This window comes from Pelodiscus sinensis, chromosome 2 (genome assembly GCF_052426305.1).
Source record: "Pelodiscus sinensis isolate ZL-2025 chromosome 2, ASM5242630v1, whole genome shotgun sequence".
Lineage (NCBI taxonomy): Eukaryota > Metazoa > Chordata > Testudines > Trionychidae > Pelodiscus > Pelodiscus sinensis.
Window position 1 is genome coordinate 229381656 of NC_143053.1, and position 22354 is coordinate 229404009.

General features: G+C 44.2%; 1 protein-coding gene across 7 annotated transcripts in view; it reads right to left on the reverse strand.

The window, feature by feature from the left end:
• The window catches only part of ODAD2 (outer dynein arm docking complex subunit 2), a 224329-nt gene that overhangs the window by 21000 nt on the left and 180975 nt on the right, over positions 1 to 22354 (reverse strand). Inside the window, exon 20 of one of the 7 annotated variants that reach the window (XM_075922570.2) lies at positions 8822 to 8973. The exons of the other annotated variants lie outside the window; for them this stretch is intronic. Within the exon in view, the coding sequence (XP_075778685.1) occupies positions 8890 to 8973 (84 nt within the window). The 3' untranslated portion in view covers positions 8822 to 8889. Of the gene's footprint in view, positions 1 to 8821; positions 8974 to 22354 lie in introns of those variants that run through there. 7 annotated transcript variants of the gene reach the window in all.

Here is a 22354-nt window from a genome sequence, read left to right on the forward strand (position 1 = left end):
CCAGTTGTTTATGTTTACTTACTACAACATTTTGTTGCTATCAAATGATTAAAAATAAATAGAATTTGAAACTAAAATATTTTGATTTAAGAAACTGACAATTGCTCAGTGAACTTTTATTAAAAATACAGTTATACTGGAACTTTTCAAAATATATCAATCAAAAACTGCTCATTCACAGTCCACATTTTGGCTGAAGGATTTTTGTTGAAATTGTTATTTTTGTTTGTTTGTTTTTTTGTTTGTAACCTTTATGGATAAATAAAAGTTAGACATCCAGTAATTGGAATTCATTTGGTAAAATACACAGTTTAGAGTACATTACAATCTTATAATACCAAAGAGATCAATATGCCAAGAAAAAGAAGAACAAAAGAAAAATTAAATATACAACTCTTTTGACATTTTTGAAGGTCAGATTGAATGAAAGGTCATACAACATGTTTCTCTTTCAAAGGTGGCCTCTAAAGGAAAACAAAAGGGATTTACAGACTTTTTGCTTCCTTCTGATCCATAAACTCATACTTGAAAAGTGAAATTTGATTTTACTGTATTTATTTATTGTTTGTTTGTTTGAACATTAGCAATTCAGATTACACCTACTCTGAAAGTGTTCATGGATGGCTGGAGAACTAAGTTTATGATGGCAGCGAAACATACATGCCCTGCATGTGCACGTATGTGCACACGCGCACACACAGTGTATCCAGAACTGAGAGGGCATGTGATTTATGTCATACTATCTGAAACTCTGTGGCTACATCTACATTGCCAGTGCGTTCTTGCGCAAGTAAATTTACAGTACAGCGTCGGAAAACAGGGCTTCTTCCGGAAGTGTTATTCCTCTCCTCATGATGAATAAGCCCTCTTGTGCAAGAGCTCTTCCACAAGAAGGCAGTGTAGATCGGCAACATGAATTTCTTGTGCAATGGACATCAGAGCTTTCTTGTAACAAGAGAGCGTCCGCACTGCCATGGACGCTCTTGCGCAAAAGCACATGGCAGCGTGGACACGCTATTGTGGAAGACCTTCTTGCACAAGAAGCCTACAGTGTAGACGTAACCTGTATGTTTAAGTTAGTATCTATTTAACCACAGCATTAGAAATAAATTTTCTCATTATTGGTGATTCAACACTTTCCAACTCAATCCAAATGTCCATGTACATCTATGCTACCTCATCCACAGTGGCATAGCCATGCAGTGGAGCTGACAGCCTCTGCAGGTCCCTGGGCAAAATGGGAGAGGGACATGGCTCTTTGCTCCCAGAAGAGACAGGGCCGAGGGCAAAAGGGGTGGTACTGAGGGCAGCTGAAGCATGGCCCTTAGCATTGCCCGGAGCATGCAGCATAGCACTCTGGCAGCAATTTAAAGGGCCCAGAGCTCCAGCTGCTGCTGCTGCTAAAATCACCAGGACCCGGGGCAGCTGTCTCCTTGCTTTAGCTTAGTTATAGAAATAAACTATACATTAGAAACACCTTTATAGTGGCATGTATATCAGGAAGTTGTAACACTTATGGTAAAGCAGCACAAAATCTGTATGTAGACCAGTCCTTAGTAACACAATGAAAGTATGAACTTCTGAGAAACAAGACATGGAATCATATAATCTTTATATGTCATGCAGAAACTACATCAACACTACACATTACTTTTGGTGGCATATAGCATATGTGTAGATACACACCACATTGAGGGTACATCTACACTGCAGGGTGTTTACCGGAGGTATCCCAGAAAAACTCTGCCGCGTCCAGGGAATGCATTTGCTCTTCCACTTTTTTTTGTGGAAGAGCAAATGCGCTCTTTTGGGGAGCCCTGTATACCTCATTCTACAAGGAATAAGGGCTCTGCTGAAAAAGGAAGCTTTTCCACCATTTGGCCCCATTTAGACACAGCCAAATGGCAGAAAAGCCTCTTCCAGAAAAGCAATCGGAAAAAAACTACACAAATTGCGCTGTGCAATTTGCGTAGCTTTTTCTGAAAAAAACCTATAGTGTAGACCTAGCCTGAACGGCAAGCTGTGTCCACACTGCAATGTATAGCTATGTCAGTGAAAGGCTCAGGCAGAGATGAGGCAGCAAGAAAAGGTTTCAGCAGCTTCCTTCTGCTGAAGCCTTTCACATTGGGGAGAAAAGGCTCTGGCAAGGGAGAAGTTGTGAGGAAAGGTTCCACCTTCAGAGCTTTTCCTCACTGCTGGAATCTTGTCCTGCTGTGGAGAAGGTCTCTAGAAACAAAGAGCCAATGGAGACTTTCCCCACTGCCTCACTGCTGCTGGAGCCTTTTGAGGCTGTGGAGGTCATTCCCTGCAGTAGAGAAAGGCTCCAGCAGTGAGACATACATTGCTGAAAAGAAGCAGTGTAGAGGAGAAGGCATAGCTTCAGCGAGTAGAGAGCCTTGTAGGGTATAGATCTAAGTGCATAACCAATCTCTTCTGGTGTGTCTTTAACCACTTAATCTGCATCTCACTACTGCTCTTTATACCTATTCTAAGAGAGCTACCTAAGTATTCATTCTAAACAAGATAACAAAAGATATGAAAGCAGAGTCTGAATGAGCTCACCCCTGACATCTAGTGATGAACGGGGAAAAGACTTCAGGAGTCATGTGTCTATTTACCTACTCTGCCTAGATGTTTAGCATAGCTCTGCCAAGTAATCAATTTTGGTATTTTGGGTTAAGTATTGAGTGCAGAGGTAATGAAAAAATATTCTTATTGTATGAGGAAAGGGAAGCAGACTGTACTTAGCATGCTCTGAGGGAATCACCCTAATTTAACTTCATTCACTAAGCAGAAGACTAATTTAAGTAAGAGTCTAAGAGGGTGGACACAGGTATTCCTTCTTGGTGGTATGGACCTATTTAAAGGGACTAGGAAGCTACATGGCTATTCCCCTTCTCCAGAGTTTGAAGAGAGAAATTAGTAGACTTATTTGAGAGTCCTGATTCTTTATCAGTGATCAGTAGAAATGAATTCATGAATCAGCTGAGCTAAGAGTGCTGACCCTTAGACCTGGTTCAGAGACAGTATTGTGGTGAAAAGAAAATGCAGAAAAGACAGTAGCAGAGAGGTTTGCCATTACCCAGTGAAATCATTCCAACAGCTCACAACAGCTGGGAATCTTGCTTAAATGGCTACTTGAAAATTATGTTTTCACAGTGAAGCTCTTTAGCTGGTGTAGTGGCATTGTTGCTAGTATAGTGGGCATTTTCAGATTGTTTAACTAGTGCAATGAGGAAAACAAGGCCAAAGACAGAGCAATTCTCTGAAGTGTGAATACAATTGCTTTTTCATTCTGGCTTAATGAAGCAGCTCTTGTGAGGAAAACATTCAAGGACACATTTAAGCTTTACGCCATATCTATACTAGAAGATTAGGTAAAATTTATTAAGGTAGATTTTTTTAGCATCCAATTTTGTAAAGTTGAAGGAGCATGTCAACTCTGTGCGCAAGAGTTCATTGTAGTGCATCCCCAGTAGGTGGCTACCATAAACTTGGACAGTGATGCACTGTTGGTAGCTATCCCACTGTTCTTGCCTCCCCTTTGCATTCTGGGTTAGGCTCCCAGTGCCTGATGGAACAAAAACAGTGCAGCAGGTGGCTTATGGGTACATGTCGTCAGCCTCCCATGATGCACTTACTTATCTGCTGCCTCTCCTCCTGCTTGAAAGCCACAGAAATCTTACTATGCCCCCTTTTTCTCTGGTTATCGGTGCAGATGCCATAGCATGGACCCCGTCCAGCTGCAAAGTGCTGTGGTAAGCATTGCAAACACCTCACATCTTATGCTATGGTATGTCCAGAGCCTAGTCAAGAGCTACCAGAATGAGGAAGAATGTGAGGAGGCCACAAACAGCAGACATATATGAAACACTTGAGATGCTGGCAGCAGTCAATCCTGTGGACGCAGTGGAATGCTGGTTCTGGTGCCATGAAACAAGTTCAGACTAGCGGGACTGCGACGTTATGCAGCTATGGGATGATGGGCAGTGGCTGCAAAACTTTTGCATGTGTAAGGCCGGTTTCATGGAACTTTGCAGATTGATTTTACCCACCTTGAAGCACAGTAATACCAAATGAGACTCACTCTGACAGCTGAGAAGCAAATGGCAATAGCCCTATGAAACAGGACATAAGTGAATGACTTTGCCACAATAGGGTTCCCTAACTGTGTCAGGGCAATAGATGGCATACATATCCCTGTCTTGGCACCTGACTACCATGCCAAATTACACAAACTCTAAGGGGTACTTCTCAACAGTGTTGCAGGTGTTGGTAGATCACAAGGCCCGTTTTACCAACATCAATGTGGGATGGTCAGGAAAGGTTCATGACCTGCACATCTTTAGGAACTCTGGTCTCTTCAGAAAGCTGCAAGATAGAACTTTCTTTCCAGACTGGAAAACAACCATGGGAGGCATTGAAGTGCTAACAGTGATCCTTGGAGAACCAGCTTAGTCCTTGCTCCCATGGCTTATGAAGCAGGTTGGACAGCAGTAAAGAGCAGTTCAACTAGTCTGAGAAAGCGTAGAATGATGGTAGAATGTACTTTTGGAAGTTGAAAGGGAAGGTTTCACAGTTTATTGACCCGGCTATCCCTCAGTGAAAGCAACATTCCTATTGTTGTGGCAATCTGTTGTGTGCTCCATAGTATCTGTGAAAGTAACGGGGAAATTTTATGCCAAGATGTGGGGCTGAGGCAGATTTCCAAACAGGAAATGAAATCCATACTTTCCTGGTCCTTTCTCTGTACACCTGCAGAGCAGTAGAGTTGAAAGTCCTGGCCAGAGTGGTCACATTGGGGCACTGTGGGACACCTCCCAGAATCCAAGAACATTGACTTTTACAGTGCTGCATCTGCACTACCCTAAAGTCAATCATGCAAGGCCAAATTTACCATTACTCCTCTTGACAAGCAGAAGTACAGAAATTGACTAGCAGCCCATAAAGTTGGTGGAATGGGTGTGAGGGTGTGAACTCTTTCTTTAGAAAATTGACCTAATGTGGCTAAATTTGACCTAAACTCATATTGTAGACCAGGCCCTAGTGAAATCTATGGGACTTAAGCATATACTCAGGGGGGTTTCTGAACTGAAGCATCTGTCAGGATTGATTGTTCTTGTTCTCTAGCTTATCAGAGAACTGAATAGAATACCAGGTTTTTCTCCCTAAGACCCATTGAGGACAAAGGGATAGTAAGACAATGTTTGTTCATATTAATTCTTTGTGAGAACAGAAAGTAAAGAGAGGTTGTTTCTCAGATGAAGAAATTCGGGACCAGAGCAGTGTAGTGAGTCAGCCTGGCCCCCTGCTGACCTAGAAAAGAAAACTCTCCCTAAAGCCGTTTGGCGGACAGTGCCAGAGCAATCCAGCCCCACCCACAGGAAGCAGAAAGGCGGGGGCAGAAGTGTAAAAGGCTGAACTCAGAGCTTAGTTAGAGCCTGGCTGCCGAGCAGACTAGACACTTGGCCCAAGCTCCAGCGGATGAAGATCCAGCTGTGCTGCCCTCAGTGGGAGGACTGGATTGGGCTGCCAGGGCTGCTGCTGGCCCTTGAAGACTGGCCAAGGCCACCACGGCTGCTGCTGGGGCTCAACAACTGGTCAGGGCTGCAGAGAGTGCTGCCAGGGCCTGAAGATTTGCCAGGACCCCCAGAACCCTCACTGTTACCTGAGGACTGGGCTGGTCCACTTGGACCCCTGCCCAAGCCCGACCTGGATCCCATGGATACACTACCAGTACCTCTGTCTGTGGCCGTAATTTTGGAGCCAGGTAGGCCCCTGGGGGGAACTGGGAAGCACCCAGGGGTAGCTGACCTCAGGCCAGAAGAGGAAATGGAGGTCAGTTGGGCAGTGTGTTGCAGTAAGGATCCCCACTGACTCAGCAGCATCATCTGCTGCCACTGTTGGGGCCCTGGGTTGGGACGAAGTGGAGTGGGTGGCCAGCATCCCCCCCCATTACCCCTCACCTTGGGTCTCAGATTCTCCCCTGGTAGGGGTGAAACCCTCTGTGCTTGTCAGCTCTCCGCCAGCGAGGAGACCTGAGTCCCACTCCACCTGTGAACAGGCCTGAGCCTTAAACTGGTGAACTAATTGTTCTGTTTGTTGCCCCACCCTGAGTCAGGGCTGGACCTTGTAAACTGCTGCTTGGCCTGCAGCCAGGTCTGCACCTTATTTTTACTACTTGTTGCTCTGCCCTGACTAAGGGCTGGTCCTTCTAAAACTACTGCTGGGCCTGCAACCAGGTGTGGGCCTTAGCTAGATTGTTTGCTTCTTGCCCTGCCCTGGAAAGGGCCGTGGCTTTAGAAACTATTTACTCAGTCTGCAGCTAGAGCTGAGCCTGTAAACTGTGTATTGCACTGCCCTGCATCAGGGCCTGGTCCTACCAGGACCAGTGAACTACTGTTTGCGTGTCTGCCTTGCTCTGAAGCCTGGGCTCGGGGCTGGGCCTACAGACTGTTAAACAGCTTTTGTGTACCTTTGCTGCCTTTTACTCTGGGCCTGGGCAAAAGAAGGACCTCTAACGGTTTCTTCACAAGCCTGAGCACAGGTCTACAAGTCATTAACAGAAACACATTAACCTGTCCGTGGGCAGAGTCAATATTAGAAGTCAAGTATGCCTGGTTTCCAGGTCTGTCTATGTTCCATTAGATTATGCAGCCCCTGAAACCTGGGACCCATTTCTTTTCTTTTCCTGGGGTTCATACAAATGAGTTATTCCAACCTTCTGGTTGCAGAAACTGCTGTAGGCTGTACAAGTGCAGTACATAGGACAGAAGAAGACAGTGATACGTCCAGTTTATTGAGCTGCAGTACCTGCAAGTCAGGATGGGAGCACATTTATGTGAGTTGTGTTCCCCAAGATGATTTGCAAGTTCTTTCCATGCAGATTTCCTACCTCCCTGATTTTAGGCTTTTCCCATGGATAGAATGGTTTCCCGATAAAGACTGCTGGTTTTCCAAAGTTTTGGACTGGATTTTTTTTTTTTTTTTTTTTTTTGCTGTATTGGATCCTGCATTCAGAAGTTAACATAAGAGGACACAACACTGGCCCCTATTATATTCATTTAACATTCATTTTTCTTTAAATGACCTCACTCCCACTTTACAAATAGATCCAACACAAACTTTGAATTCTTACACCGATTAGTTATTAGTAAGTAAGTATGACCAAATCATTATCCTCAGAAAAAACACAATGAAAGAAAATAAATTTGACAAGACTTTATATATTCAAAGAAACAAAGTGTTAGAAAATATTCGCATACCTTTTAATATTTATTGTTACAGAATGAGTATTACAACCAGGATTCAGAGCCGAATGCAGTGCCTATTGAAGTCAAAAACCAAAAATCTCACTGACTTCAATGAGAGCTTGATTAGGCCTTTATGCCTTATTTTACCTAAAATACGTGGCAGGACTGAGAAGTCTTTTAGGAGGCAGATTTTTTAAACAAGAACTCATCTTTTGATAGTCTACATGTACAAGTACCTTTATTCACCACCTTCATATTACATGTGAACCTGTTACTATAAAAATAAAATAAAAATATTGCTTGGAGATTGTCTCAGGTAGACATATCCAAAGACATTTAAAGACAATGGTGACTAAGTATTTGAAAGCTGTTTTTGACTAAAAACTGATTGATCCTTCAGAGAGAAAAAAGGAGTTTCAGAAGATGATTTTAATAAATGCATATTTCAGTACAGTAAGACTCCTGAATGCTACTTCAAGGACTATTTACTGATGCACACAATCATATTTTCACTGACTTCCAAAAAAGAGTTATTCATGAAGTCTGAAATACCATCATTGTTGTTGTTATTATTTCTTATGTCCAGCTTCTATGAATAGCTTCTGATACAAATAAACTATTTTTGGTCAGTTGAATGCCAAAATAATTATCTGGCATTTGCCATTATGTATTAAGCCCCAATATCTACTAATTAATAAAATTAATTTTACTCCTTTTAATATTAAATTTTATATAATATTATTTAGCAAAAGTATTCTAATAGTGCCTCTCTTTTTTATTACTGCCAAATTAAAAAGAAACATTTCACACAGTCACAAAGATCAGACTGTGCAGGGAACTGAACAATTGCAAGAAGCTGCTCTGTGTATTTCTGTGGTTTGGAAAAAGTGCCAAGTCGGAAGGAAAAGACATTCCCTGCATTTTCTAAAGCAAGATAAATACAGAAAAGAAATATAAATGAAAGATGGAACTGCTATCTATGGACTCTGCCAGATTCCTTGGCTTTTTGGCACACCTATTGAAGCTGGCAGATACAGCCAATAGCAATCTTTTCCATTAAAAGAAGCAGCATATATTTTGGTCTAACATACTTTGTTTGTGCATTTTTAACCTTCAAAAATGTCTATTTAATTTTTTTTAATGATTCCTTCTGCACAGTTGGCTTTAGCTCCACTTATTTGAAACGGCTCATTTATCACTAAAAGAGCTGCAGGGCACGGCTACTGTTGAACAGCTCCAACAAACCTACAACTTAGTGGGACAAGCTTCTTTTTATAAGACTAAAAGTTGTTTAGAATGTGCCAAAAGAAGCTTTATGCCAGCCTCACGGTTTGTTATCCAAACGTTACTAAATTAGTGGTCTCCTGAATCACACGATTCAGGCAAAGATAAGATGATCTCCCTTGTCACTGCTGCTGTTTTCCCCATCTGGGGTCAGACAAACTTTAATAGAGACTTTCTAGGTATCCCAAAAGTCAGTAATGTGATAATTTTGAGAAATTAACTCCAGCCAAGGTCTAATTTACACTGAAGCAAAACCTTTATGATATCTGGCAAGGATGCAATAGCAAACTGTGGTGAAGCAATGCTTGATCTGAAGGTGGAGGCTGCTGTTTCCTTTAATGGAGTTGGATCTTTAAGGAAAATGTTTCAATCTGGCAACTTTTAAACTGAATGCAGATTGCAGTGATTTATGGTTGTCAAATTTCAGTAGTCCTACCTAAACAAAACAAAATATGTAAGTATGGTCTATGGAGCCACCTTCCTCTAAAATTCACAAGTGCAGTTTGATTGATATGTTCACTGGCTTGTAAACAGCAAAGATATTGGGCAGACTTTCTGTAGATGACAAATATGCAGCAATTTTGCCATCTAGTGCCTTATTTTTTATGTCAAAGTACTGCAGAACCAATATGGAGCCAACTATGACAGTTACAAAAGTAGGTTCTTTCATATTTTAGTTGAGAATAAAATTCTAAAGATAAAATAATTTGTAGAAAAATATGTTCTGTGTAGTTATATATATTTAAGTGGAAATACTTTGCATCAATTTAAGAAATACCTTTTCTTAAAGTAAAGCTAATGATGTCAAACACTAGCTTCTGTGCTGTGATGTTCTCACCAAAAACATGCTAAAAACCATACACATAAATAAGAGCCAAATGTTTTAGTGTTCAGATACTAAACTGAATACTAAAACATTTCAAACCCATATCAGCAGCTGGCAACAGCCATTTTTGAAATATTTGCAGTAGAAATTGCAAATAATTATGTTCCATATTTTGTAATTTACCTCAAATTACTTCAAAGTTATTTTATGAAAGAAATTCTTTAATATAAAAAACCTATCCAATGATTACCAAAATGAGTCCTTGATCCTTGATTGGGGCCTCTAATTACTATCACAATACAATTAAATATGTAAGTAAATGGCAAATTAATTATTAACTTATTACCATTTAGTTGACAATTTTAGCACACGACTGACTTATGGTCAAATGGCACCCTTTGGGAGCATCAAGAGGTGCCTCATACCTTCCACAACATGGTAGAACTGACAGTAAAGGCAATTTGATTGGATAGATATCCCTGACCTTATTAGCATGTTTTTATGTGCCAGCTGATCAGCTGCTTACAAACCAGAGAGATATTTTTATGTGAGAACATCATCATCTTATTTGCAGCTTTACAGTTTTCTTATCCAAGCTGCTTGTATTCTTATCATAAAGGGAATCCATCATCAGTGTGTTCCTATAATTCACAAATCATTATCATATTTTCAACCAATGAGCATCATGTTTTCTAACATATCATACTGCTGCCAAAACTGTCATCTCCAACTGCAATAATGGAATATTTCACTTTCAAAGACTGTACAGGGAGATTCAGTATTTTTATCTCTTAATAAATATTTTATTTTCTACAAAAATACCTGGATACAGTTAAAGCTGTTAGGTTGTGAGGGATCCTTACCTAATGAGAGGTCTATATTACCGGGGACTTAAAAATTATTTCAGCAATCTTTTATATGTAGTTTCTGGCAAAAGAAACAGAAAAAAACAAAAAGAAAAGAAAAAAAAAGAAACCAGTGCAATGACACATATAAATTCCAGTGCAGCCCAACCAGACCTCTCTTTGCTTGGGACATCAGCATTCAGGGTGAGAAGAAAGGATTAACACTTTAGATCACTCCTATCTGGAGTGAGGCAGAGTATTTTGATTATAGTGGCATTGAAGGGAGGACTAAGCAATGAAAAAGAAAGAACAAAATATATTTATTTTGGAAAAAGGTAAAAGACGATAGTTTCCCCTGTGGATGCTTATTTTCTACTGACATTAATAGTAGGGACTTCATATGTTAAAGGAGGGGTTTATGTTTTGGTCCTAAGGAAAGGAGGTTGACCTATCTTTTTAGGGCTATTTAATCTGTTGATGATTCACCAGGACCAACCCTAGTAGCAGGCAGTTATGGGGAAAGTAATCCCCCTTTTCCCACAGATATGAGTTCTATGCTAGTGCTAAATTAGGAATCATTAGGACCAGACAGTGAGAATTTCATTTATTTACACCATTATTTACACCATAAATAGCCCCACTGAAGTCAGGGAAAAAACCCGAAAAGTATCATGAATTATGGCACCACTATCTGGTCCTAAGTTAGTAATTATGCAATTAATTAGTTAATATGCATACACTCCGATTGGAGTCAGAGTTAGCTTGAAAAATCAGGGACAGCTAGTTTTACTTATTTATTCATTAGCACATTTACTCTGCATTGCTCTGGTTCTTAATACAAGTAGGATATGTCTAGACTGCATCCCTCTGTCAGCAAAGGGATGCAGACTAGGCAGGTTGACATTACAAATGAGGCAGGAATTTAAATATCCAGTGCCCCATTTGCATAAAAACGGCCACAGCATTTTGCCGACTCAGCACGTTGTCAGCAAAAAGCGGCAGTCTAGAGGGGGATCTGTCGAGAAAGAAAGCCTTTTTCGACAGATCCTGTAAACCTCTTTGCAGAAGGCATAAGTGATCTGTTGAAAAAGGCTTTCTTTCTTAACAGATCCCCCTCTAGACTGCTGCTTTTTGCTGACAAAGTGCTGAATCGGCAAAACGCAGTGGCCATTTTTATGCAAATTTAAATCCCTGCCTCATTTGTAATGTCAACCTGCCTAATCTGAATCCCTCTGCCGACAGAGGGATGCAGTCTAGACATACCTGTTATGTTTTGAGGTTTTTTTGGGGAAAATAAAATGAATATATACATGCTTCATTTAAATTACTGTATTTTTCAAAAACAGGGAGTGAGAGCAAAGTGCACAGCTCATCTGCCCCCTGCGTTCCCCAGCCAGAGTAAGAAATGCCACAAATGATGCATTTTCCCCTCACTCCCTAGTGAAGGGGAACAGCCAGCAATGTCCCTGTATGAATTTGGGTGCGGGAGCTTCAGCCCCCCTTCACATGCTCCCTAAAGGGTGCCTGGGGAGTGAGAGGCTTGGGGCTGAGGCAGACACAGATGGGGGATGCCCAGCCAAACCCTTTCACCTGCCTGGTGATTCTGTCTCTTTTCTGTATGGTTTTATGAGTCACAATCCCATTCCAGGCACTTCCTATTTTTTGGCACAACCAAGCCCTTGTGCTACTTTAAATTATGATAAGAGGAAGCTGTACACTAAATTTGGTGGTCTAGCTCTTACTGTTTAGAAGGAGTTCTTGAACAAATGAAGAGACAAACTCTCTCAAATATATAGTAGATAAAAATAATTTTAAAAAGCTTTAAATGATTTAGAATCAGCTAGTTATTCAGTAGCTAACCTAAGTAACTATTTGATCTAATTTTTATTCTTGTACTCCCTCCCATTTTTCTTCCTATTGTTTGCTAAACCCATTGTTGAATCTTGCTTCAGATTACACTACAAACTTTTCAGGAGCAGATCATATCTTTGCATGTATTTGTACAGTGCTAGCATAATGGGGCTCAGATCCTAACTGAGGCCTTTGGACACTAGCACATAACAGAAGGAGATTCCATACTGAATCTCTAAGAGCACTAACACAGAATGTATAGACCAGTAGGAGGAAACTAAAGTGCCTTTATGTTCATTTTACACCCTCCTGGTCCTGGGCTGTTCTGGAGGGTGAAAAAATCTCCAGCATAATTTAGACAGCCCTGAAGCCATCTAAACTACATAATCCATCCAGGTCTACTTTATGGGTCAGAGTTCTACCTGAAATCTGTGCATCACTGATTGCTGAGGCCCAGCCACTGACACAGCCATCACCCTGCAAGCCCTGTACAAAAGGATTGCAAGAAGATTCTCAGAAGGCAGACTAATGGTTGCCCCACAGTATCTGCATTTGATAAATCTTTCCTAGACAGAACAAAGGCTTTTTACTAGATTCTAAGGCCAGAAGAAACCACTGTGATCTTCTATTCTGACCTCCTGTATAGCACAAGCCATTGGACTTCATTGTCCCAATTTCCATTCAAACCCGAGCAGAATTTTTAGAAACATCCAGTCTTGCTTTAAACATTTCCAGTGATGGAAAATCCATCATACAAAAATTATTTCAATAGTTAATTACCGGCACTGTTTAAAATGTGTGTTTTATTGCTAATCTCTATCTATCTGGCTTCAGTTTTCAGCCATCAGCACCTTAATCTGCTAGATTGGAGACATCTATTATCCAGTATGTTTCCCATGTAGGTACTTCTAAACTCTCATCAAATCACTCTTAACCTTCTCTACACAGATTGAGCTTCTTGAGCTCAGTTGAATTACACAGATTGAGCTTTTTTTATAAAGCAAGTTGTCTGATCCTTTAATTATTCTTGTGACACTTCTCTGAACCTTATTCAATTTTTCAATATCCTTCCTGGATTGTGAACACCAGAACTGGATAGAGTATTCCAGCAGCAATGATACAATGCCAAATACAGAGGTAATATAACCTCTCTACACTTACTTAATGTTCCTCATTTTATACATCCAAATAACACAATAGCCCTTTTGGCCACAGCATTGCACTAGGGGCTCATATTCAGTTAATTATACATCATCACCCCCACATATTTTTCAGTCACTGTTTCTTAAAACAGCACCCTCCATCCAGTAAATATGGACTGTATATGAGACTCAATAAATAAAATATTAAAAGAGGATAATATAATTAATGACAATCAACACTGAGATTTGTGGAAAATAGATCTTGTCTAACTTGATCTACTTCTTGTCTTGCTTATGATGAGATTACAAATTAGACTGAAAAAGGTAATAACATTAATGTACTATATTTAGATATCTGTGGGGCATTTGATTTGGTACTGCACAATATTTGGGTTAAGAAACTAGAACAATACAGAATCAATATGGCACACACTAGTGGGTGTGTCTACATTGCAGGGGTTAACTTGAAATAAGCTACCCAAATTGAGCTATGTCAATTGTATAGCTTATTTCAATATAGGAGTGTCTACACAGCACTTATGTCAGAATAGAGCACTCTTCCTCCGACTTCCCTTACTCCTCATACAATGAGGGTTTCAGGAGTCGAGGTAAGAAATCCTCCAGCTTGACAATATTTTGAGACTATTTCAAAATAACTGCCTGCTGTGTAGACGCGGACTATGTTATTTCAGAATAGAGCTAGTTATTTTGAAATAGCATTGCAATGTAGACGTACCCCATAAATCAGGGTGGGCAAAATAAGGCCCATGGGATGAATTGGCCTGCCGAGCATTTCTCTCTGGCCCATCCAGCTGATTAGCAGAGCATGCATACTTCATAGAATCATAGAATACTAGGACTGGAAGGGACCTCGAGAGGTCATCGAGTCTAGTCCCCCGCCTTATATATTTTATAAGTATAAAATACTTATAGCTGGCAGCATGTGTTCAGTTGCCCCTCCCTCCATTTTGCTCTGTCCTGCAGCTGAGCTGCTCCCAGGAGTCTCCTTCTAGCTATCAGAGGGGAGGAGTTAGGGGAGTGATAAAGTCAGGGTGTGTCCTTTCCCCTGTAACCCATCTCTGCAGAGCAGGGGTCTGGGTGAGGGAGACACACAGCAGAACTGCTCCAAGCTAAAGCATGGATTTGTAAGTGACTCAGAGAAATGCCTGTGATACTAGGCAGTGCACTGTTTCATTCCCCCCTGTCTCCCATAACAATCCTTGCAGAGTGGGGTAAGAAAAAGGCAACAGAGCAGGACAACTTTTCCTGTCTTAAAGAGACACTGTGGCTTCTATCAGAAACTTGCCCAGCGGTAGCCAATACACACTGTATCACTGTCACAAACACCTAGTCTGTGCCACACACACAGAATCACTATCACACACACACACACACTGACACACACACACTCTCCTCTCTCTGCGTTACAAAGTCTATCTCTCACAGTTCTAGGTTTTATTGAAAAAATATCAACAGTAAACCTCCACAGACCTCCTTAGCCAGCTCTTTTAAAACTACTGATAATAAGTTACTTTGATCTATCTGCTGAATTAAAAATGCCTAACTTTAGTGACTGCTGTTAAATATCCTCCGAAGTTAGTGATGGAATGGAAAGTATTTGATTACAGGCAGTCCCCGAGTTACGCAGATCGAGGAGACGCAGAGCAAAGCTGCGGAGGACACGGGCAGCGGGACCGCGGCGCGTCTGCGCCCCCCCCCCCCCCCCAGCAGACCAGGCTTTTCTCGCGGACGCCTGTGGTAAACCAGCTGGGGTGCTGCCGGGTTGGTCCCGCAGCGCCGCTCCTCGGCGCTACTGGACCAACCCGGCAGCACCCCAGCTGCTCTGCCCCAGGCGTCCTGATTCAGCCACTGCTGGTCAGTTTCAGCAGCAGCTGAATCAGGATGCCTGGGGCAGAACAGCTGGGGTGCTGCCGGGTTGGTCCCCGCAGCGCCAAGGTGTGGCGCTGCGGGGACCTACCCGGCAGCGCCCCAGCTGCTCTGTCCCAGGCGTCCAGATTCAGCCACTGTTGAAACTGATCAGCGGCTGATTCCAGGAAGCCCGGGGCAGAGAAATTCAACTTAAGAACAAACCTACAAATTCAACTTAAGAACAAACCTACAGTCCCTATCTTGTACGAAACCCGGGGACTGCCTGTATATGATTTGAATATATCATCCACCGTTTTCTCAAATAGAGAACAGGAATATTTATAGAAATTCTACATTTTCCATCTAATAGTGGACCAATATTATTATTGTATTCTTTTTTATTCTTAATATACTTTAATACTCTTTGTTGTTCCAGCTGGGCAGGGGTCGGGTGTCCTCACTCCCAGAGAGCTGACAAGTACAGGGGGAACCTGCCACTCAAGAGTAGCGGTGGCAGGGGGGATGCAGGCCCACCTACTCCACTGCATCCCAACCCAGGGCCCTGCATTGCAGCCACTGGGTCGGCAGGGATCCAGGCCATTAAACACCAACTAGGTCAAGGGTCAGTAGGGACCCAGGCCACAACATGCTGCCCACCCAACCTCCATCTCCTCAGCTGCCGCGGGGTTGGCTATCCCTGGGCCGCTTCCCAGTTCCCTGTGGGGGCCTACCAAGCTTTAGTGCTGTTCCTGGGGGTCTGCAGGCGATGGAGGGGCTGGCAGGGTATCCATGAGTTCTGGCTCAGGCAGGGGCCCAGGAGGGCCAGACCAGTCATCTGGGCCCAGCGAGAGTCCCGGAGACCTTGGCATGTCTTCAGCTGGCAGCCGGGGTCTCAGCAGTCTGGACCAGGGATAGAGGGTTGGTAGGGGTCCTGGAAGCCCAACCCAGTCCTCCGGTTGGGGGCAGCACAGCTGAGCCCTTTGCTGCGAGCCAAGCATCTACCCTGGTTGGCTGCTGGGCTCTGACTGGGCTCGCAGCTCTTATAGTCCTAGTCCCTCCTTCTGGCTTCCTGTGGGTAGGGCTAGGTGAGACTGGACCCACCCACCAAGGGGTCTTAGAGGACGCTTCCTCTTCCGAGTCAGCAAGCGGCCATGTTGCTGTCCCAGACCCATTACAGGGACCAAGTATATTTTACTGATTTGGAATTTATTCTGTTTGAACATAACAAATGTAATAAAATCATGATCACCTGCACCTATGCAACCACTAATTTTTATTTCTGGAGTCAATTCCTTTTTACCAGTCTAGGTGAGGTTCTTACAGAATTCCTCCATGTTGCATGCAATACTTTCTGAGTTAGGAAATTATCATCTATAATGTTTAGAAATTCTGAGGCATACCAGCAGCATGAAACCTCCAGCATATGTCACTCAGATTTCTGCTCCTGTTTTCCTATCCAGGAGTTAGCTTGGCAAATGACTTGTATACTTGACCTTGCTGTTCTGCACCATTCCCTCATTAACATGAAGGCATCAACCTTTAGGATTGATCAAATGTTGGAGCTAATCAAGAACCCAAAGGTCCCAGCCACAGAGCCCTCACTAAGGGTAGATAGGTTGCCCCAGGGCTGGAGCTGACAACCGAATTAGGAAGGCAGGATAAGGGATGCCCAGAAGGTACAAAGGTGGGGTGGATTGTGGAATGGCCTAGGGAATAGGGCATTCACCTGGGGAAGGTAGGGGAGGGCTTGGGACCTCAGTCCTGCCCCCACCTCCCAGCCTGGGAGCAGCTAGATAGCCACGAGCCAACACAGGCTTCCCACATTAGGAAGGCAGGATAAAGTACTTCCTGAAGAAAGGGATGTAGCATGGGTTCCATAGTGGCCTAGATGATAAGGCATTTACCCGGGGAGGGCTGAGCTGGGAACCTGAGGTCCTCCCCACCCCCGGGAACAGCCAACATCTACACTACACCACACCATTATTTTGAAATAACTAGCATTATTTTGAAATAACAATGCAAGTGTCCACACAGCCATTCTGTTATTTTGAAATAATTCTGAAATAACATGACTTATTCCAAAATCTGTAAACCTCATTCTACAAGGAATAACACCTATTCCAAAATAGCTATTTCAAAATAAGGCATGTGTAGATCCTCCACTTGTGCTATTGTGAAATAGCTCCTCACCAGGGCCATTGTAAGTTATTCCTCCCCACTGCCTTCTGGGCCTCTAAACTGAGATAGCACGCCTACATTGGGGAAAGGTTTGCAACCCAGCTTGCCAAACATTAACTATTTGTTTAGATAAGAAATAGGTTTCTCTCCATTTTTCAATATCCTTAATTGAGCCAGACATTAAAACAATTGACACCATGGATTCTCTATTCTATCAGCTGGCCTCATTTTAATGCTTCATCAAGGCTCAAGATTTCAAGGAAGAGGCCTTTAAGAATAGCTCAGTTCATAACTTATAAACTATCAAAATACTGTATTAAAATATCAGATTAATTAAAACACAGAAATAATTGCTTGTGAAGAAGTGTTCCAGTATGTTTAGACATATATAATTATGTTTATATTCTTCAGAATAAATGTCTCTAATTAAACACTGCTATGATTACTCGCTTGAACGTAAATGAAAATGAACACATAATTTAAATATTGTATTTTATGCAGGTGTTGAATAAGATTAATCAATTTAGCTTCACTAGTTAATTTGTAGCTTTTAAAACTAACCATGGAAAGCATCTAACTCAGTCACACATAAATTTGATGCTAGACAAAATTATATTAAAATTGCTTCTTTGAATTTTAAAATATTAATTGGAATTGTTCCCTAGGACTTCACTTACAATAAGCTCATCTCTCGCCCTCAAAACTAAGTAAGAAACCCTGGTTCTTATACTATTTTTAGAATCTGGGACAATGGTTTGGAATGGTTTTTTATTCAAACTGTGATTACCATTTTCAGCTCAAAGGTTCCAGCCAGGCATACGGTAAGAATAACAATAACTCAAACTTCAGACATTAAACTACAATGCTGTTTAAATGTTTAATTTTACATTGTTGTTTAAGGGCTAAAGCCTCACACCCTTCCAGACTCCCTATCCCAGTCTCTTTATTGTTACTACAGGTCTCCCCTTACTATTCCCTGTTTCTTTGAAAAGCTATTCCTAGTTTTTTCCACTGTAGTTCCCCAGCACCTTGCCCTAGTCTTTTTGTCCAGCCCATCCCAGTTCTCTTCAATGCTCCCCAGTCTGTCTTTCTACTCTCCAGCCTGCAGCTACCTGACTTTCTGCCCACATTCCCCACCCGCAATGGTTCCAAGACCAGTCTCTCTCCCCAAGCATGTCAACAGGTTTGCCTGCCTTGCCCCAGTTTCTTTGCTCACCAATTCCATTTCTCTTGCACCTCAGATCCTTGTCAGATGTCTCTCTTCCATTCCCACATCCCTCTGCTTCAGAGTCCAAGTCTCTCTGCTCTGCCATTCCCAGTCTCTGGCTATGTCTACACTACAGGGCTGTGTCTAGACTGCATCCCTTTTTTGCAAATTAGACATATCGCAATTGCAAATGAAACGGGGATTTAAATCTCCCCCGCTTCATTAGCATAAAAATGGCTGCCGCTTTTTTCCAGCTCGGAGCTTTGCTGGAAAAAAGCACCAGTCTAGACGTGGATCTTTCAGAAAATAAAGCCTTTTCCGAAAGATCCCTTATCCCTCTTAAAATCTACCACCGCCCATGGTGAGTAGATTTTGCCAGCTAGCGAGTGCAGAAGCGGACTGGCCCAGTGGGCCATTGTAATGGGCTGGCTGAAGCCCGCACTATGGGTGGCGTGGCCCCATCCAATCTGCCAGCCGGGGGAGGAGCAGGGTACTGCCAGGGAGGGGGAACGGCGGCGATTCTCAGTGCCGGGCTGCCTGCGGCGTGAGGAGGCGGAGCGCTGGCAGACACCAGGACGCTGGCGTGATGTGGCCCCACTGACCTTAAAGGGCCACGGCAGCTCGGCTCTGGCTGTGGCGCACGGCGGAGCCAGGCCCTGCTCCATTGGCTCCAGTCCTGCCACGGCCCCAGCCCCTCGCCGGCGAGAGACCACTCCCAGCCAACCAGCCGGCTTGCTGCGCCTGCCCCGCCCCCCATCTGGCTCCCGCCGCCCATTCCCCACGCCGCCCCTGCACTCCGGATCCCCTGCTCTCCCTTTGGCTCTGCACTGCCCTTGCACCCCGCACCGCCCTTGCACCCCGCACCCTGCTCCCCCCGATCCCTGCTCTCCCCCCGCCCCAGCTCTGTGCTGCCCGTTCCCTGCACTGCCCCTAGACCCCAATCCCTCTGCCCCTCCTGTTCCCCGCATCCCATTCCCCGTGTCTCCACCGCACCCCACACACTGCTCCCCCCGATCCCTGCATCCCTCTGCCTCTGTGCCTCCTGTTCTCCGAGCCACCCTGTCCCCTCCTCCCCACTGTTCCCTGCACCCTGTTTCCCCTGTCAGTTGGGAGTGAGGGGTGCTTGTCCACAGGGAGGGGCTGGACAGGGCAGGGAAAAGGCTACTGTGACCCAGCAGCGAGTGAAAGGGGGAGTTCACTTGAAGCGCCTTTGCCTTTATGGAAAAAAATGAATGAAAATGCTATTTATAGGGCTAAAATGCTGGGACAAAAATGAAAACAAACGAAAAAAATTGCAAAATGCAAACGTGTAAAAGACAACAAAAAAGGGAGGGGGAATGTTTTGCTTGGCCCTGGGGGAGGGGAAGTGGATGGGCTGGGCTGTGGGGAGGGGAGGGGGAAAATATGGGGAAGGGGCTTGTGCTGAGGGGAGGGGAAAGGAGGTCAGAAGAAGAAGAAGAAAGGGTAAGGCACCAAGGGACAGGGGTGCAGGAGAGACAAATCCCTGGGGGGCAAGTGCAGACAATGAGGAAAAGGGCAGGAGGGGAGGTGTCAGTGGGAGGGGGAAACAGGGTGATGCTGGGAGAGGAGAGGGTAAGGGCACTGGGGGCTAGAGGGAGGAGGGAGAGATGCTGGGAGAAGGCTTGAAAGAAGGGGTGGGCATGAGGAAGGTGGGGATGGAGCAAGGCATGTGTGAGGGCACAGGGGCATGAGGTGAATGGGGGCAGAGGGTGCTGAGGGGTGGGTATCAGGGAAAAGAGGGTAAAGGGGGCAGGGGCAGTGAGAGAAGGGGGAGGAACCAGGAGGGTGCAGGTGCCAGGAGATTCTGGGGGTGAAGCAGAAGGGCAGACACCTGCAGAGGAGGGACCAGGATCAGAGGAGAGAGGCAAGGCAGGTGTATAGAGGGAGGTGTTAGGAGAGGGGATGAGGAGAGGTAGCTCACTTGATCAGAGTGAGGCTACTGGAGGAGTGGGCACAGGGGGGAGAGAAGGGCTGGTGGAGGGGGGGCAGGTCTCAGGAAGGCTGAGGGCAGCGAAAAGGGCAGGAGTCAGGACAGCAGAGGAGGGTGTGGAGTTGGGGGGCAGCAGGCACCAGGGGAGCTGATGGAGCAAGGGGAGGAGACATGGCAGCAGAGGGAAAAGGTAGAAGTTTATAAGATATTTATTAATAACGTGGGTGATATTTATTAAGAACGTATTAGTAATTACTGTTCTTATTCTTATTAGGAATTTATGCCATTAAAAAAAACACTTTTTGGGGGGAGGAGGGTGGCGAGTAGGGTTTTCCATAATTTGTCGAGCCCTGCTAATAGCCATTTATGGACTTAACCTCCATGAATTTATCTAGTTCTCTTCTAAACCCTGTTATAGTCCTAACCTTCACAACCTTCTCAGGCAAGGAGTTCCACAGATTGATTATGCGCTGTGTGAAGAAGAAAAGAACGGTTACTTACCTGTAACTGTTGTTCTTCGAGATGTGTTGCTCATGTCCATTCGAAGTAGGTGTGCGCGCCACGTGTACCATGTCTTCCGGAGCGTTTTCCCTAGCGGTACCCGTAGCGCCAGCGGGGCGCCCTCTGGAGTGGCGCCTCCATGGCGGGGCATAAGTACCCCTGCCGGCGCTGCCCCACCTCAGTTCCTTCTTGCCGGATACTCCGACGAAGGGGAGGTAGGGTGGGAGTCGAATGGACATGAGCAACACATCTCGAAGAACAACAGTTACAGGTAAGTAACTGTTCTTTTTTTCTTCGAGTGGTTGCTCATGTCCATTCGAAGTAGGTGACTACCAAGCTAACCCCATAGAGGAGGGGTCGGAACAGTCATAGCACCAGAGTCATAAAGGAAGGTGAACAATAAACAGATTTATTTGAACAATTATACAGTGACAAGTCACCAACCCAGAACAAAGACAACCATATCTCTATATTTACATATTTACATCACAGATTCGAGGACTGCAGAGCCCAACCTTGCATCCTCCCTGGCCTGTTGAGGTAGCGCATAATGTGTTGCAAACGTGTGAAGGGAAGACCAGGTGGCTGCCCTGCAAATTTCTGTGATAGGTACCTGGGCACCAAAGGCTACCGAGGACGCCTGCGCCCTGGTAGAGTGTGCCTTCACCCTGGGTGGGGTTTTACCAGCCAGTTGATAACACTCCGCTATACATTGTACCACCCATCTTGATAACCTTTGCGTAGTAATAGGTGAACCTTTCCCCTTATCCCCAAATGCAACGAACAATTGTTGGGATTTACGGAAGGGCTTGGTTCGGTCAATATAAAATGCCAGCGCTCACTTGGCATCCAGGGAGTGTAGAACATGCTCCTTAGGGGAGGCGTGTGGTTCAGGGAAGAACACCGGTAGATAAATCCGAGAAAAGGAGAAACCACCTTCGGAAGGAAGGTCGGATGAGGCCATAGCCTCATGTTATCATGTGAAAAAACAAGGTAGGGCGGCTCTATAGTCAGCGCCCTTAGCTCTGATACCCTTCTAGCAGACGTAATGGCTACTATGAAAGCAACCTTCAAAGAAAGGTGCTTCAGTGAGCATGTAGCCAAAGGCTCGAAAGGAGGGGACATAAGCCTGTGAAGGACCAGGTTGAGGTTCCATTCAGGGTATGGAGCCCTCACCGAGGGGTACAATTTCTCCAAACCAGTAAGAAACCTTTTAACCACCTGGTTAGAAAAAAGAGAGGTTCCTGCCGTACCAACATGGAAGGCGGAGAGAGATGGCACATGGACTTTAATAGAAGAAAAGGACAGGCCAGTAGAACGGAGTTGAAAGAGATAGTCGAGAATAGATGAAATAGGGGCCGAAGACGGTTGTACTCCTCTCCGGGACGCCCAAGATGAGAAGCGCCGCCACTTGGCAGCGTACAACTGTCTAGTAGAGGGCTTCCTG